Here is a 13,962-nt window from a genome sequence, read left to right as displayed (position 1 = left end):
CTTATCCCGGGACCTCCATTGGGGTTACAACAATAACTGATCTCTTCACAACTTCTGGGCATCCTGAAATGCTTTATAATTAAGCACTTTTCACTTTCGCTTGAGCTGCCTTTAAAAGCTTCTGAAGATCAGATAGCTGGACAAAAGAAAGAATGCTGAGGTGGCTACCCGAGCTGGCATGCCGAGCACTCACATCGTGCTGAGACAGTCACAGCTGAGTTGGTCTGGTCATGTAGCCAGAATGCCTGACACTCGCTTACCAAAATGAATCTTCTATGGAGAGCATGAGACTGGGGTGCACTCTCAGGACGGTCAAAGAAAGCATTACAAGGACACTCTGGAGGCTTCACTTAGGAGTTTTGGTATCAACCCTATATCCTGGTAGAAATTCGTTCAGGGTCACTGCAGCTGACGCAACTAAATTTCAAAAAATAGTGCGGCACCCTTTGAAAGCAGGAGAATATCCGAGGCAGAGAGTCAATGCAAGGAGAGGAAATCCTGAGGTAGCAACTCGTCTAAAACTCAGTCGTCTGCTTTAACCTGCCCTACTTTCAGCAGGACCTTATAAATGCAAATAGGCCCCACCAGAATCCGACCAAACACACCAGCTGATGAATATGGCCATCTTTGCATTATAGGACAAACAAGAAGACTTTTAAAGTGCAGTCACTGTTGGAATGTTGGAAATGTGACAGCCAATTTTGCATATCGCAAGGTCCTACAAATAGCAATGAATGCAAAAGGGTATAAAACTCCAGTGTACAGAGCATAACTCTGTAACTAAATGGGATAACAAATCAATATAGTCGCCAGTTTGAGACATTTACAGCATTTCGGAAAACGTAACAATGTGTTGATCACTAATATATCTGCACCAACAACAAATTGGCGCAGAATGATGACATCTCACAACTTCCAGTTGTTACTCGAGAAGTTAATGTATCTGACTTTTAAACCCACCTTTTGTGAGGGCTGTGGAGATATTTTGAAACAATTGCTCGAACCAAATCTCATTTATTTCAGAATTCCATGCAAAAACCCTGTACCAGCAGGTAAGAAAAAATAGCTCCCTTCTTTTTGTGCAGGTCTGGACAGATTTTCTTTTAGTAGATGTTGTATTTCTGACCTTTGTCCAAAAGAGCCATGATTATTTTGGCAAGCCTGCCATTTGCAGTCACATCTCAGTCTGCAGATTGTGGCTTGAAGCCTGGATTGAGATACGTTTGCCGAATCAGCTCCTTCCATATAAATATGACACGAACCCCACCCAACTGATTTAATGGGTGGATCATTCATCCATTTAGAAGTGATTGGATTTTCACCCCTTGGTTTTGGAGAATTAAGTAGCATTTTGCAGCAAAGAGCATTATTCGCCCAAGGTGTTTATGCTGTGTGAGCTTCCTGCCACCTGATAACATCTCACCTGGACAAAACAGTCTTCTCAGGATTTTGAATCAGAAAGTTTTGATATTTGATGACGAAGTCTCCAACCCATGAGAGGAAAATCTCCCCCAATCGCCATGAGGGAGATGAAACATTCTGACAAAGAAGCACTCTTGGGAGCTACGACCCTTATGGTGAAAGGTACTGGATTGACAGCTTCAGGACACCAGTCTGAGATTTCAGTCCTGATTGCTTGCATTTCCACTTAGCCCTGCAGTTTCAGAGATCATAATATCCCAGAGATTATTTGATCGCCAACATTGTGTTGGAATTTCTTGCAATGAGCAATGGGGTATAATTTGTTTTTAATGAGTTCTTCCCATGACAGCAGTATCATTGCACTGCCCATGAGGTCCTTGCACAGCATGGGCTGCAGCCTTGAAGTTTTCTGCCAAGGACTTAACACCTGTAGATGCCAACTCTGGCTCAGTTGCTCGCAGTTGTCTTTGATTCATAAGATTGCCCACTGCAGGGCAGATAAATCTAGACCGGTGCTGTATTGAAAGAGTGCTGCACAATTGGAAGTAGTCCTTTGAATGAGATGTTAAACCAAGTCAACATCTGCCCTCTCAGTGAATGTAAAAGATCCCATGGCACTAAGAGCAGGGGAGTTATCCCTGGTGCCCTGGCCAATATTTATCCCTCAGTCAATATCCAAAACAGAATTATCTGATCATTCCGACATTATGGGAGCTTGCTGTGTGCAAATTGGCTGCCCCGTTTCTTATATTGCAACAGTGAGTGGACTTCAGAATTACTTCATTAGCTGTCAGGCGCTCTGGGATGTCCCGTGACTATGAAGACAAGAGTTTGTTCTTACATCACCCTAGATCACTGGCGTTTTACTTCTCTTAAACCAATATAATCAACATAAGCAGTGAGTTGAGATCAGATTCAAAACCAATTAACTGCTTGGAGAAATGAAGTAAGTCGGACATACAGGGAACGGTACAAGCAAATATACAAAGACAGCAGTAAGTAGCCTGATCTTTCAAAGCTTCACCTTCCTCCCTACAATTTAGCATCAGTTTGAAAGTCTGTAACATGCCCAGCATTCATTTTATTTCATCCTGAACCATCTCTTCTGTATGGTTCAGCCTGTCTCTTTCTGCTTTGGCGATGACAGCTCTAAATGATCCATTAGTCTTTGAAGTGCATGGAACAAATACAAAGCGATTCTGGCCGTCCCGTTTGAAGGATGAAGGAACCAGAAGTAAGTGTTGGACTCACCATCAAAATGATGTTTTCTTATCTTAAGATGAAGTCCACCTTTTGTATGGAAGCCATACACACTGTGGCAAGCTGTTATTTTAGTCTTTTCCAGTCATGGCTGTGTAGTGGTTATGCCATCGGAATAGTAGTCCAGAGAATCTGTGTTTAAAACATTTTGAGAGTTGGAGTTCAGATTGAAGGAATATGCAGGAATGGAAAGCTCGTGTCACTAAAGATAACGCTGTCATGTTGTCATGAAAACTCAGATTCACTACAAATATCCTTATGGGAAGAAAGCCTAACCTGTTCTGGCCTCTTTGTGGGCCCAGTCCCATACCGATGTGGTTGACTCTCAACTGATGCCCAAAGTGGCTGAACAAGCCATTGAGATGGGCAATAAAGACTAGTTCTGCTAAGTAATGTCCACATCCAAGAATAAATAGGAAAAAAAACTTTGCCCTCCTCAACTTGGAAAATAATTTGTATTTCTACACAAAAGTTATCCCTGCCTCTTTATATATAATGACAGTCACGTAAAATTGACCACATATGATTTACTTAGCTGTTACTGCATGGAAATGGTATTGCACCACATTCCTTGTGCTCGGAACTAACAACGGTAGATTTTTTATTTGTTCCTTTTACCTTGATTGGGGATACTGTTTTGTAATAAAGGCAAAACAACAACCGTTTGCATTTAGATAACATATTGAACACATCTGAAAGCTCTACAAGGTTCTACAATGGAGTGTTATCAGCAGAACATTTGACAGTCCTGTAAAGAAGGAGCTATTAAGGTAGATGATCAAATGTTTGGTCAAAGAAGTAGATCTGAAGGACTGTCTTTAAGGGAGATAGGGAGGTTTAGGAAGGGAATTCCCTAACTTACAGCCAGGCAACTAGAGCGAAGGCTGTGATGAGTGGGGTCCTGCATGGCTCCGTGCTTGGGCCCTAGTTACTCACAATCTATACAGATGATTTGGATGTGGGGACCAAATGTAATATTTCCGTGTTTGCTGATCAAACTTGATGAGAATGTGAATTGTGCGACGGATGCAAAGAGGCTTCAAGGAGATTTAGACAGACTAAGCAAATGGGTAAAATCATGGCAGATTGAATAAAATATGGAAAAATGTGAAATTATCCACTTTGGTAGGAAAAACAGAAATGCACAGTATTTCTTAACTGGGTAGAGATTAGGAAAAGTTGATGTCCAAAGTGACCTGGGTGTCCTTGTTCGTAAGTCCCTGAAAGCTAACATGCAGGTGAAACAAGCAATTAGGAAGGCAAATGGTATGTTAGCGTTTATTGCAAGGGGACTTGTGCACAAAGGTAAGGAAGTCTTGCTGCAGTTGTAAAATGTCTTGGTGGGACCACACCACGTGTATTGGTCTTTGTAGCTAAGGAAGATCATACTGGCCATAGACTCAGATTCAGCAAACAAATCGTGGGGATGGTAGGATTGTCCTATGAGGAAAGATTGAGGAGACTGGGTCTGTATTCTCTCGAGTTTAGGATGCAACGGTGGTTTCATTGAAACATACAAATCTTTTACAGGGTTCAACAGGGAAGATGCAGAAGGATGTTTCCCCTAGTTGGGGGCATCTAGAGCCAGGGGCACAGTCTCAGAATAAGAGGTGGGCCATTTAGGACCAAGAAGAGCAGGAATTTATTCACTCAGAAAATGGTAGACCTTTGGAATTCTCTACCCCAGAGGGCTGTGGAGGCTCAGTCATTGAATATGTTCAAAGCAGAGGGTGACTTTGAAGGATGCAAGGATAGTTTGGGAAGGTGGCATTGAGGTGGAAGATCAGTTATGATCTATTTACGTGGTGGAGCAGGCTCAAGAGACAGAATGACCTACTCGTGCACCAGTGTTCCTAGTCAGAGGCTTCCGGGGCCAGAGTTAGAGATAGAATGGCTTGAAGAGACTTGAACACAAAGGTGACAATTTTAAACTCGAGGTGATGGTGGTCAGGGAACCAACGTAAGTCAGTGAGCAGTGAGCGTTGGGTGACTGGACTAATCATACTGGTGACCTATGTAAAGGCCAGACTGGATTAGGAGGTCAGGTATTCTTCCCTAAAGTGAACCAGTGGAGTTATTAAACAATCTGAAAGCTTCATCATTGGTGAGGCCGGCACATGTGAGAGAATTACAATGCCCAAGGGGACCATTCTTCCCCTCACATAGGTACCAGCTCTCTAATTGAGCAATTCCCTGAGTGCCATTCTCCTGCCTTTTACGTGTAACCCTGCACATTCCTCTTTTTCACATAACAGTCTATTTCCCTTATAGATGTTTCCATTGAATTAGCCGCCACCACACTCTCAGGCAGCACATTCTAGACCTTAACCACTCGCTTTTGCTTCTTTTACCAATTACGTTAAATCTGTACCCTCTTGTTCTCGATTCTTCCACCAGTGAGAATAGTTTCTCCCCATTTACTCTGTCCCACCCCTCATCATTTTGAACACTTCCATCAAATCTCCTCTTGACCTTCTTTTCTCCAAGGAAAAAGGTCCCTACCTCTCTGATATGTCTTTCATAACTTAAGTTCCTCATCCCTGCAACCATTATTGTGAATCTTTTCTGCAGTCTCTCCATATGTGGTCACATCTTTCTGAAAGGGTAGCACACAGAACAGGATGCAGTATTCCAGCTGGGGCTGAACTACTGCCTTATACAAGTTCAACATAACCTCGCTGCCATTATTAATAAAGTCTAGGTTATTGTATGCTTTATTAACTGCTCTCTCAACCTGTCTGGCCATCTTTGATGATTTTTGCACATGTACACCCTGACCCCTCTGAGAACTAGAGGAAAAATTAAAAAGAAAATACATTTTTTCTGGCACATTTCACGACTTCAGGACTTTCCAAGGTGCTCTCCAACCAATTAAGTAATTTTAATGCAGTCACTGTTGCAATGTGCTTAATCAGATAGTAATTAGTGGCCGGTGTACAGTTACATAATTGGAGACCTTTGGATTTGTGCTACCCTCAGTTGCATCAATTCTTAAAGCAAAGGATCTGAACAGAAGGAAAAAAAGGGTGTGATTTAATGGAAAAGAAACAGTAATATGTTTTGTGTGCGTTTAGCAGGGCGTTTCCCAGCACTTCCAGCACTGAGAATGACCCCGCTATTAAACGGGGCTCTGCTTAGTTTCTGGGTCCTGCTCAGGCCACACTTTGATTCATTTTCTGCACTAACAAGCTCAAATGGCACCCCAATCTCTGGACCCCTCCATGCTCCAACTTACCAATTAGGGGGTCCTCAAGCCCCCCTCCCCATGCCACCTCATAAGGGCAGGGCACTCCCAGGCCTGATCACCGGCATGGATAAGATGCCATCTGCGCATCCTGGCACTGCCCCTGCCAGTATGGCAGTGTCACGGTGCTAGAGTGGCATCAGGAATGCCGGGGTACCACCCTGTTCAGAGCCCGACCATCCCGGGGGGGGGGGTCATCTGATTTCCCCCCAAGTGCCAGTATGCCTGGTCCACGTTTGTGAAAACCAGTGCTGAATGGTGCCTGCTTGGGGTCTCTAAGGCGAGACCATTAGGTCCCGTGCCTTGGGTAACTCCGGCACAGGTACTTTCAATTGAGACTAACTACTTACTTGAATATGCAAATCTGGGTCACACCAATTGAGGGCAAGATTCAGATCACGACACCCCGTGAGATCTTATTAGATCCTGCGAGGCTTCACGAACATCGTAAATCTCACAAAAGACCTCTTGCGACATTTAACGGTCTCATCGCGTCCCAAATTGGGCACAAGACCGGTAAATTGGGCCCAAAGACCTTTCTGCCCAAAATGAAACTATCCATTCATCCCCTGTTGGTTTGGCTCAACTGGTCAAGAGGTCACGGGTTCACACCCTGCTCCCCTGAATACCCCGCAGTGCAATGCTGTGGTGATACTGCACTGTTGCATTTTGCGTCAGAAGTTTAACCAACTCGGGTTAGTGGATATACTCTCCAACATTGTTCGTCAGTGCAAATCAATCCAATGTTAATTTATATTCATTATTTCACTGGCACAAACCCATATTAAAGGTTAAATGATGAGAATTCTGCCTTTTAAGCAGTTAGGCAGATACATATTGAAACTAAAACCCGAGATGACACATTGGAATAGGAAAGGAAAAAGTGCTGTGGATGAGGCCAAGGCAAACTGTTAACTCGCAACAGCAGATTTGAAAATGATTCAATCATTCATTATTGTTTCAATCAATGTGAGGATGTTATCCATTAAATTAATTGAAACATTAGGATGTATATCAATAGATTTTGGAATGTCATTCAAACCTTGTGTGCAGCTTTGCCAGTTCTAAATTCTCAAGGAACATGGTGCATTTCGGGAGGGGGGGGGGGGGGGGGGGGGGGGGGGAGGAGGAGCAGGAACAGGCAACGTGGTTGTCACAGATTGGGTTGTGGAAAACTTTCTTCTGGCAAGTGGGCCAATAGCTAGAGGTCATAGATTCAGTATTATTGTCAAAAGGCCTGGAGGAGAGATGGGGAGAGTGAAGTCACCATAGTCCCAGATGATCAAAGGCTGCTTTCCCCTTTGAGGGGGAGATATGACTGGCGGTGATTTAACCTGAGGATCACCACACCTGAGGCGCGGGGCAAGGTTGTGAAGGCGGGCCTTCGTGAATAACCTCAGCCGGTACAGGAGTTGAACCCACGCTGCTGGCCTTGCTCTGCACCACAAATCAGCAGTTAACGCTCAAAAGGGTTGTGAGGATCTGAAATGCTCCACCTGAAAAGGCGATGGAAGCTGATTTTGGAAATAATTTGAAGGGAATTAAACAGGTATTTGACGATGAGGAACACACAGTGTTACGGGCAAAAACCCAGTATGTGGAACTAAGCTTAAAAGGCGAGCACAGTCTTTTTCTTTGTTCTTCCATGGGATGAGGGAAGCACTAATAAGGCTTTCCTTAAACTGAGTAGGTTGTTTAGCCATTTCAGAGGGCAATTAATAGTCAACCACATTGCTGTGGTTCTGGAGTCACATGTAATCCAGACCGGATTCGGACAGCAGATTTCCTTCCCTGAAGGACATTTTTTATGGGCCAGGGTTTAGAGAATCCCAAAGTGTATCATGGAGTTCACCTGGCCCACAACTTGTAATAGATTGTGGCATGGGGAGCACACGGCCCACTCTACAGGTGTGGTAGAGCAGAAATGGAAAAGTATTTTTTAAAGCAAAACAATGTTTATTCTATGAACTCAAGCTAACCTTTTTAAAACATACAGTGAACATCTTAGTAACCATCAATTCAAATACAACCCCCAAAGAATACAACACTAATTAATCCTTAAACTTTCCTTTTACGATCCATAAGACATTAAAAAAAACTTTCAAAAGAAGCACATCAGGTTTAAATTCACTACTGAGAATAGTTATCATTCTGAATTCACCAAACGATCAAAAGATAGTCTTTACATGGCAGAGTGAAGAACATTGCACCTTCTTTGGCTGGCTGCAGCTCCAACACTAAAACGAAACCAAGAAACACACACACCCAAGCTTTTGTCAAAGTGAAACTAAAAGCTGACAGACAGCCCAGCCCCACCCTCACTCTGACATCACTGCAGTAACTTGAGTAGACAAACATTTCTTAAAGTGACATTCTCATGACACCTCCCACCCCCCCAAAAAAGCCATCAACTTCAAGATGGCTTAATCTTTCACCGTTTAACTATCCTTTAAGAAATGCGCACAGTAAATATACTTTTTCGTTTAAAAAAAAAAACCAAAACACGCAAATAGTTATAATAAGATAGTCCATTTTTTTCTTCTTCCTCCAACTGGAATCCTCCTCGATTGACAGTCTCTTTGAACAAGAAGGTCTCTGCACGATCCACCCATTTCTCTATGCCTCGGCATGTCTCTTTAAAGTCAGATACTTTAGTTCAATCTGATTACAGGGTCCCTTGCAATTCTCCAACACAGGAGCATTGGTTATCACAGCTTTCAGGCAGTCAAATGCCTGTTGAAACTCCGCTAACCACTGAAATTTTTGACAGTTCTTCAGCAAGTCTGTCATTGGAGCAACCAGGCTACAAACATTTTACACAAATGTTCGATCAAATCCCCTCATGCCAAGAAATAGCATTATTACCCTTTGTGTCGAGGGTATTGGAAACTCCCCATTAACTTTTGGTTTCACATCTCGTGGTACCATTCGACCCTGTCCGATTGTATGGCCAAAGAAAGTGTCTTGGGCTTTTCCAAATTCAGTTTTGGCTAGGTTTACCACCAAACCTGCCTCCTGAAGTCCATCGAATAACTCCATCAGATGTTTTAAATGTTCTTCCCATGTCTGGCTGAAAATTACCAGATTGTCGATGTATACTGCACAATTGGCTAATCCTTAAACAACTTTGTTAGTTAACTGTTGAAATGTGGCTGCCAAATGCCATGCCAAATGGCACAACTTTGAATTGGTATATACCATCTGGAGTCACAAAAGGGGAAATCTCCTTCACCCTTTCGGATAAAGGTACCTGCCAGTAACCTTTAAGTAAATCCAATTTGGAAATACAAGCCGATTGTCCCATTTCTCAATGCAATCCTCCAAACGTGGGATAGGATAAGAGTCCATTCTTCTATCTGCATTAACCGTTTTATAGTCCACACACAACCATTGGATACTGTCTGGTTTAGGTACCTTCACAATGGGTCAGCTCCATTGGCTGCAACCCACTTCAATTATGCCATTTTGAAGCATACTCTCAATCGCTTTGTTAACCTGTGCCAATTTTAAAGGGTTAAGTCTATATGGATTTTGTTTAATTGGAACAGCATTTCCCACATCTACATCATGTATAGCCATTTTAGTATTTCCCAATTTATCTCTACAGACATGCTCTTGTGATATCAATAACTCTTTGAGGTCAGTCCGTTTTTCCTCTGGAAGGTAACTCAACACTTTATCCCAAATTTTAAGAACATCCTCATTTTCCAATTTAATTTGAACGATGTAAAATTGACAGTCATCTGGATTTGATTTGTCACTTTGAGTTAGAATCATTAAAACCTCCTCCTTTTGCTCTCCTTCCCTTTTGAGCATATTCACATGACACACTCGGTGAGTCTTCCTTCTATCTGGCGTTTTTACCACATAATTCACCTCACTTAATTTCCTTTCAGTCTGATAAGGTTCACAAAATCTTCCTTTTAAGGTTCACCTACCACTGGTAACAATACTAAAACTTTATCTCCACTGGCAAAACTACCAACTTTGGATTTCTTGTCTGCTTCATCACATGTTGTGCAACTTTAAAATGTTGTCTAGCCAATTCCCCTGCTCTATTGAAGCATTCCCTAAATTTTGACACGTATTCCAATAATGTAATTTCCGATTTCTCATTCACCAAGTTTTCCTTAATCAATTTAAGTGCTCCTCTTACCTCATGACCAAAAATTAGTTCAAAAGGACTGAATTTGGTTGACTAATTAGGTGCATCCCTGAGTGCAAACAATACGAATGGAATTCCTTTATCCCAATCCTCTGGATAATCTTGACAATAAGCCCTCAATATTGTCTTTAATGTCTGATGGCACCTTTCTAATGCTCCCTGCAATTCTGGATGGTACGCAGTTGATTTAAATTGTTTTATTCCTGAACTATCCTTAACTTCTTTGAATAACCCTGAGGTAAAATGTTATCCTTGATCCGATTGTATTTCTGTGTGTAGTCCATATCTAGTAAAAAAATTTAAGTAACTCCTCCACAATGTTTTTAGCTGTAATATTACATGCTGACATGGCCTCTGGAAACCTAGTTGACACATCCATTATTGCCAAAAGATATTGATTCCCACTTTTCATTTTTGGAAGCGGTCCTATGCAATCAATTAGGACCCCTGTAAAAGGTTCCTCAAATGCTGGAATAGGTATTAAGTGTGCTGGTTTTATCACTGCTTAAGGTTTCCCTATCACTTGACATGTGTAACATGATCGACAAAATTTAACTACATCTTTATGTAGTCCAGGCCAATGAAAATATTTTTGTAATTTAGCTTGAGTTTTCCTTACTCCCAAATGACCTCCCATTGGAACCTCATGTGCAACTCACAACACCACCTTTCTATACCCTACCGGTAATACTACTCGATGAACTTCTGCCCACTTTTCATCTGCCTGCATTTTCTCATCAAGACATCATTTTTACAATAATAAGACTCTGCTATACACTCAGAAATTCTCTTCCGTATATGCTTTCTGATACATCCATTTTATTTCTACATCTTTCCGTTGTAACTCCGCCACTTTTCCTGAACTAAAAATATCCGCCTCATCCTCCTCTTGTTCTTTTTCATCCATCTGATCAAAAATCGTTTCTGATAATTGAACTTCCACTTTATCTTCACTCTTTGATTTCACCTCTTCTCTTAAACTGTGACTTTGCGACCTTGTTACTACACAATCTGGAAAAATCCCAGGATATTCGTCCTTCAACATTTCAGTTGTCTGATTTTCCACTGGCTTATCAACCACAGTAGGCATCACTCCCACTTGTGATCCTGTATTACCCGAGATAAACTGTATTCTTGGACAAGATAGTTTCTCTATTGCTCCTGCTACCACTTCACCACTCTTCACTGGATTTTCCAACCTTACCTTATATAATGGACCACGACCCTTCTCACCCTGAATTCCACATACCACCTTTTCTGGCAACATTCTTCTCAAACTACATAACTTCTCTTCTCTTACCATTAAAGATTCACTGGCTCCCGAATCTCTTAAAATTGTGACTTCATTACCTGCTCCTCCTGATACACATGAGTAAACTTTATCCACACAAGTAAATTCTTTAAAGACATCTTATCAATCACCTCTTGATCAGGCTGTTCAATCTTTTGCACCTCCTTCGCTTCACTTGGGTTTTCCTTTACCACTTTAAGAAACCCCACTGTATTATCCTGTTTTACCATATCAGCCTTCCCAGTGTTTTTCTTCAACCACCAACAGAGATAGCCTTTACATGGCAGAGAGAATAACATTACACATTCTTTGGCTGGCTGCAGCTCCAACACTAAAACAAAACCAAAAAACACAGACACACCCAAGTGAAACGAAAAGCTGACAGACAGCCCAGCTCCACCCAAACTCTGACATCACTGCAGTAACTTGAGCAGACAAACATTTCTTAAAGTGACATTCTCATGACCCATCCATGAACCAGATGGGTTTTTACTGTCACTATAGTTTGTCAGTTATAATTCACAAGGAACATGGTGCCTTTCCAAAATAGTTACCTACTCACCATTATGGAGACTCATTTTATTGTTCATTGAATCGCCATTCTACTAGCTGCCATGGTGAGATTTGAACCAATGTTGCCAGAGCATTTCCCTGGGCTTCTGAATTACTATTCCATTGACATTACAGTGAAAGCCCTTCTTCTGTGCTGGACACTCCCATGACTCCATCATCCCTGAACATGGGCATCTAGGATATATGGGAAGAGTTTCACAAGATTCAGGGCATAATCTGGGTCTTCAAAATGTCAAGTTCCAAGTTGTTATTGTGAGAATGGGCAGTTAGATGAAATGTCTTTATGATGAGATGTTATGGAATACTTCACAGGAAGTAGGTGCATGCATCAAGGAAAACACTTGGGTCTCGAGAGAGAGCAGGGTAGTGGCGTTAGTGTTAGATTTCTCCAGTTTAAAAAAAAAACTCATTGACACAATAGCTTCTCTCTGTGCTGCAACCATCTGCAGTTCTGAAGCTACATAAATGGAAGCTATTTGGCTGGGAAAATAAACGCAAATCATAAGGGCAACGATTTAAAATGAATAAATTGTTTGGGAGACTGATGATTGGAAGAAAGATTATCCTTGCAGCGTAGCGGGTATGTGGAACAAAATAAGGATTTTATTGATGTAACTTTATTCCTTCAAAAAGAAACATTATAATATCTGGCTGGAAATGGGAATGCAGCAAAGGAAATATAACGGTTGAGAGAATCCTGTCTCGAATCCTGATCACTTGATTTTTTTTTTTTTTACTGACAATTTTCTTTGTTGAGATATGGTCCAGACCTTGTGTAAGAGATAAACTTTAAACTGGGTCGATATCAATGCCCTGTGTATGCACCAGGTTTAAAAACGCATCACTTGCCTCTTCTTCCTTCTAGGTCAGGAGATGGAGACGTGTGGTTCAGAAACAGAGAATTTCTGCAGTGGAAAGGATGAGGAAGATGTGGTATGGGAGAATGTGGAGTGTAACCGGCACGTCCTCAGCAGATACATCAATCCCGCCAAGCTTACACCATACCTCCGACAGTGCAAAGTCATTGATGAACAGGATGAAGATGAGGTGCTCACTTCACACATGCTGCAGTCCAAAATTAACAGAACAAGTAATTGAGTTTAATTATTTTTCTTTAATGTGTTACATCTGTTGTACTTTTCAATGCACAGTGTATTCCTGTGGTTTAATATCAAATGGCAACAGTGAACCAGGAACAATTTTCAAGAAGAAATTCCTTTTTTTTTCTATTAGTCATTCTTAGGTACAGCCTTACTGGTACAACCCAGCATTTATTGCCCATCCCGAATTGGCCTTAGCAAGGGAGGTGAGCCCCCTACTTGATCCAAAGCAGTCCATGTGGTGAAGATGCTGTTTGGTAGGGAATTCCAGGATCTTGATCCATTGTCATTGAAGGAATGATGATATCATTTCAGGTCAAGATCCTATTTGACTTGGAGGATAACTAGGAGGTGGTGGTGTTCCACCTCCTGCTCGTGCCTTCTATGTGTTACAGTTTGTGTCAGAGCGGTTCTGCTGAAGTAGCTTTCTTCGTTGCTTTACAGTTAATCACATCTTTTTGACAATGCATTTTATCGCATCTCTCTGAAGAACCCTTCTGCCTTGTATGTCTCTCTGTACTTTCTTCTCAAGTCATGAATTCACTTCTACCCTCAGGTACTTGAGGTTGTGTGCTTGCTACGACTTGAGATGAGAAAGTTGGACTTTAAAAAAAAAAAAAAATGGATTCGGAGAATTTTCGATTGTACCGGGGGACGAGGCAGGGGTGCCCCCTGTCTCCCCTGCTGTTTGCGCTGGCGATCGAACCCTTGGCCATGGCGCTGAGGGGCTGGAGGGGGATAGTGCGGGGGGGGGGGGGGGGGGGGGGGAGGAGGAGCATCGGCTGTCGTTATATGCAGATGATTTATTGTTGTACGTGGCAGACCCGGTGGGGGGGAATGCTGGAGGTGATGAGGATTCTAGGAGAGTTCGGAGACTTCTCCGGGTATAAGCTCAATGTGGGGAAGA

General features: G+C 42.2%; 1 protein-coding gene across 3 annotated transcripts in view; it reads left to right on the top strand.

Annotated features, from left to right (window-relative positions):
• The window catches only part of card11 (caspase recruitment domain family, member 11), a 335,526-nt gene that overhangs the window by 127,992 nt on the left and 193,572 nt on the right, over window positions 1–13,962 (top strand). For all 3 annotated transcript variants that reach the window (XM_038820292.1, XM_038820291.1, XM_038820293.1), the window contains one exon: window positions 12,821–13,045. In XM_038820292.1, the coding sequence (XP_038676220.1) occupies window positions 12,821–13,045 (225 nt within the window). The remainder of the gene's footprint in view (window positions 1–12,820; window positions 13,046–13,962) is intronic.

The sequence above is a fragment of the Scyliorhinus canicula genome, chromosome 15 (assembly GCF_902713615.1).
Source record: "Scyliorhinus canicula chromosome 15, sScyCan1.1, whole genome shotgun sequence".
NCBI classification, from domain to species: Eukaryota; Metazoa; Chordata; class Chondrichthyes; order Carcharhiniformes; family Scyliorhinidae; genus Scyliorhinus; species Scyliorhinus canicula.
The sequence above is the reverse complement of the archived record's forward strand: the minus strand, read 5'-3'. Positions and strand labels throughout refer to the sequence as shown.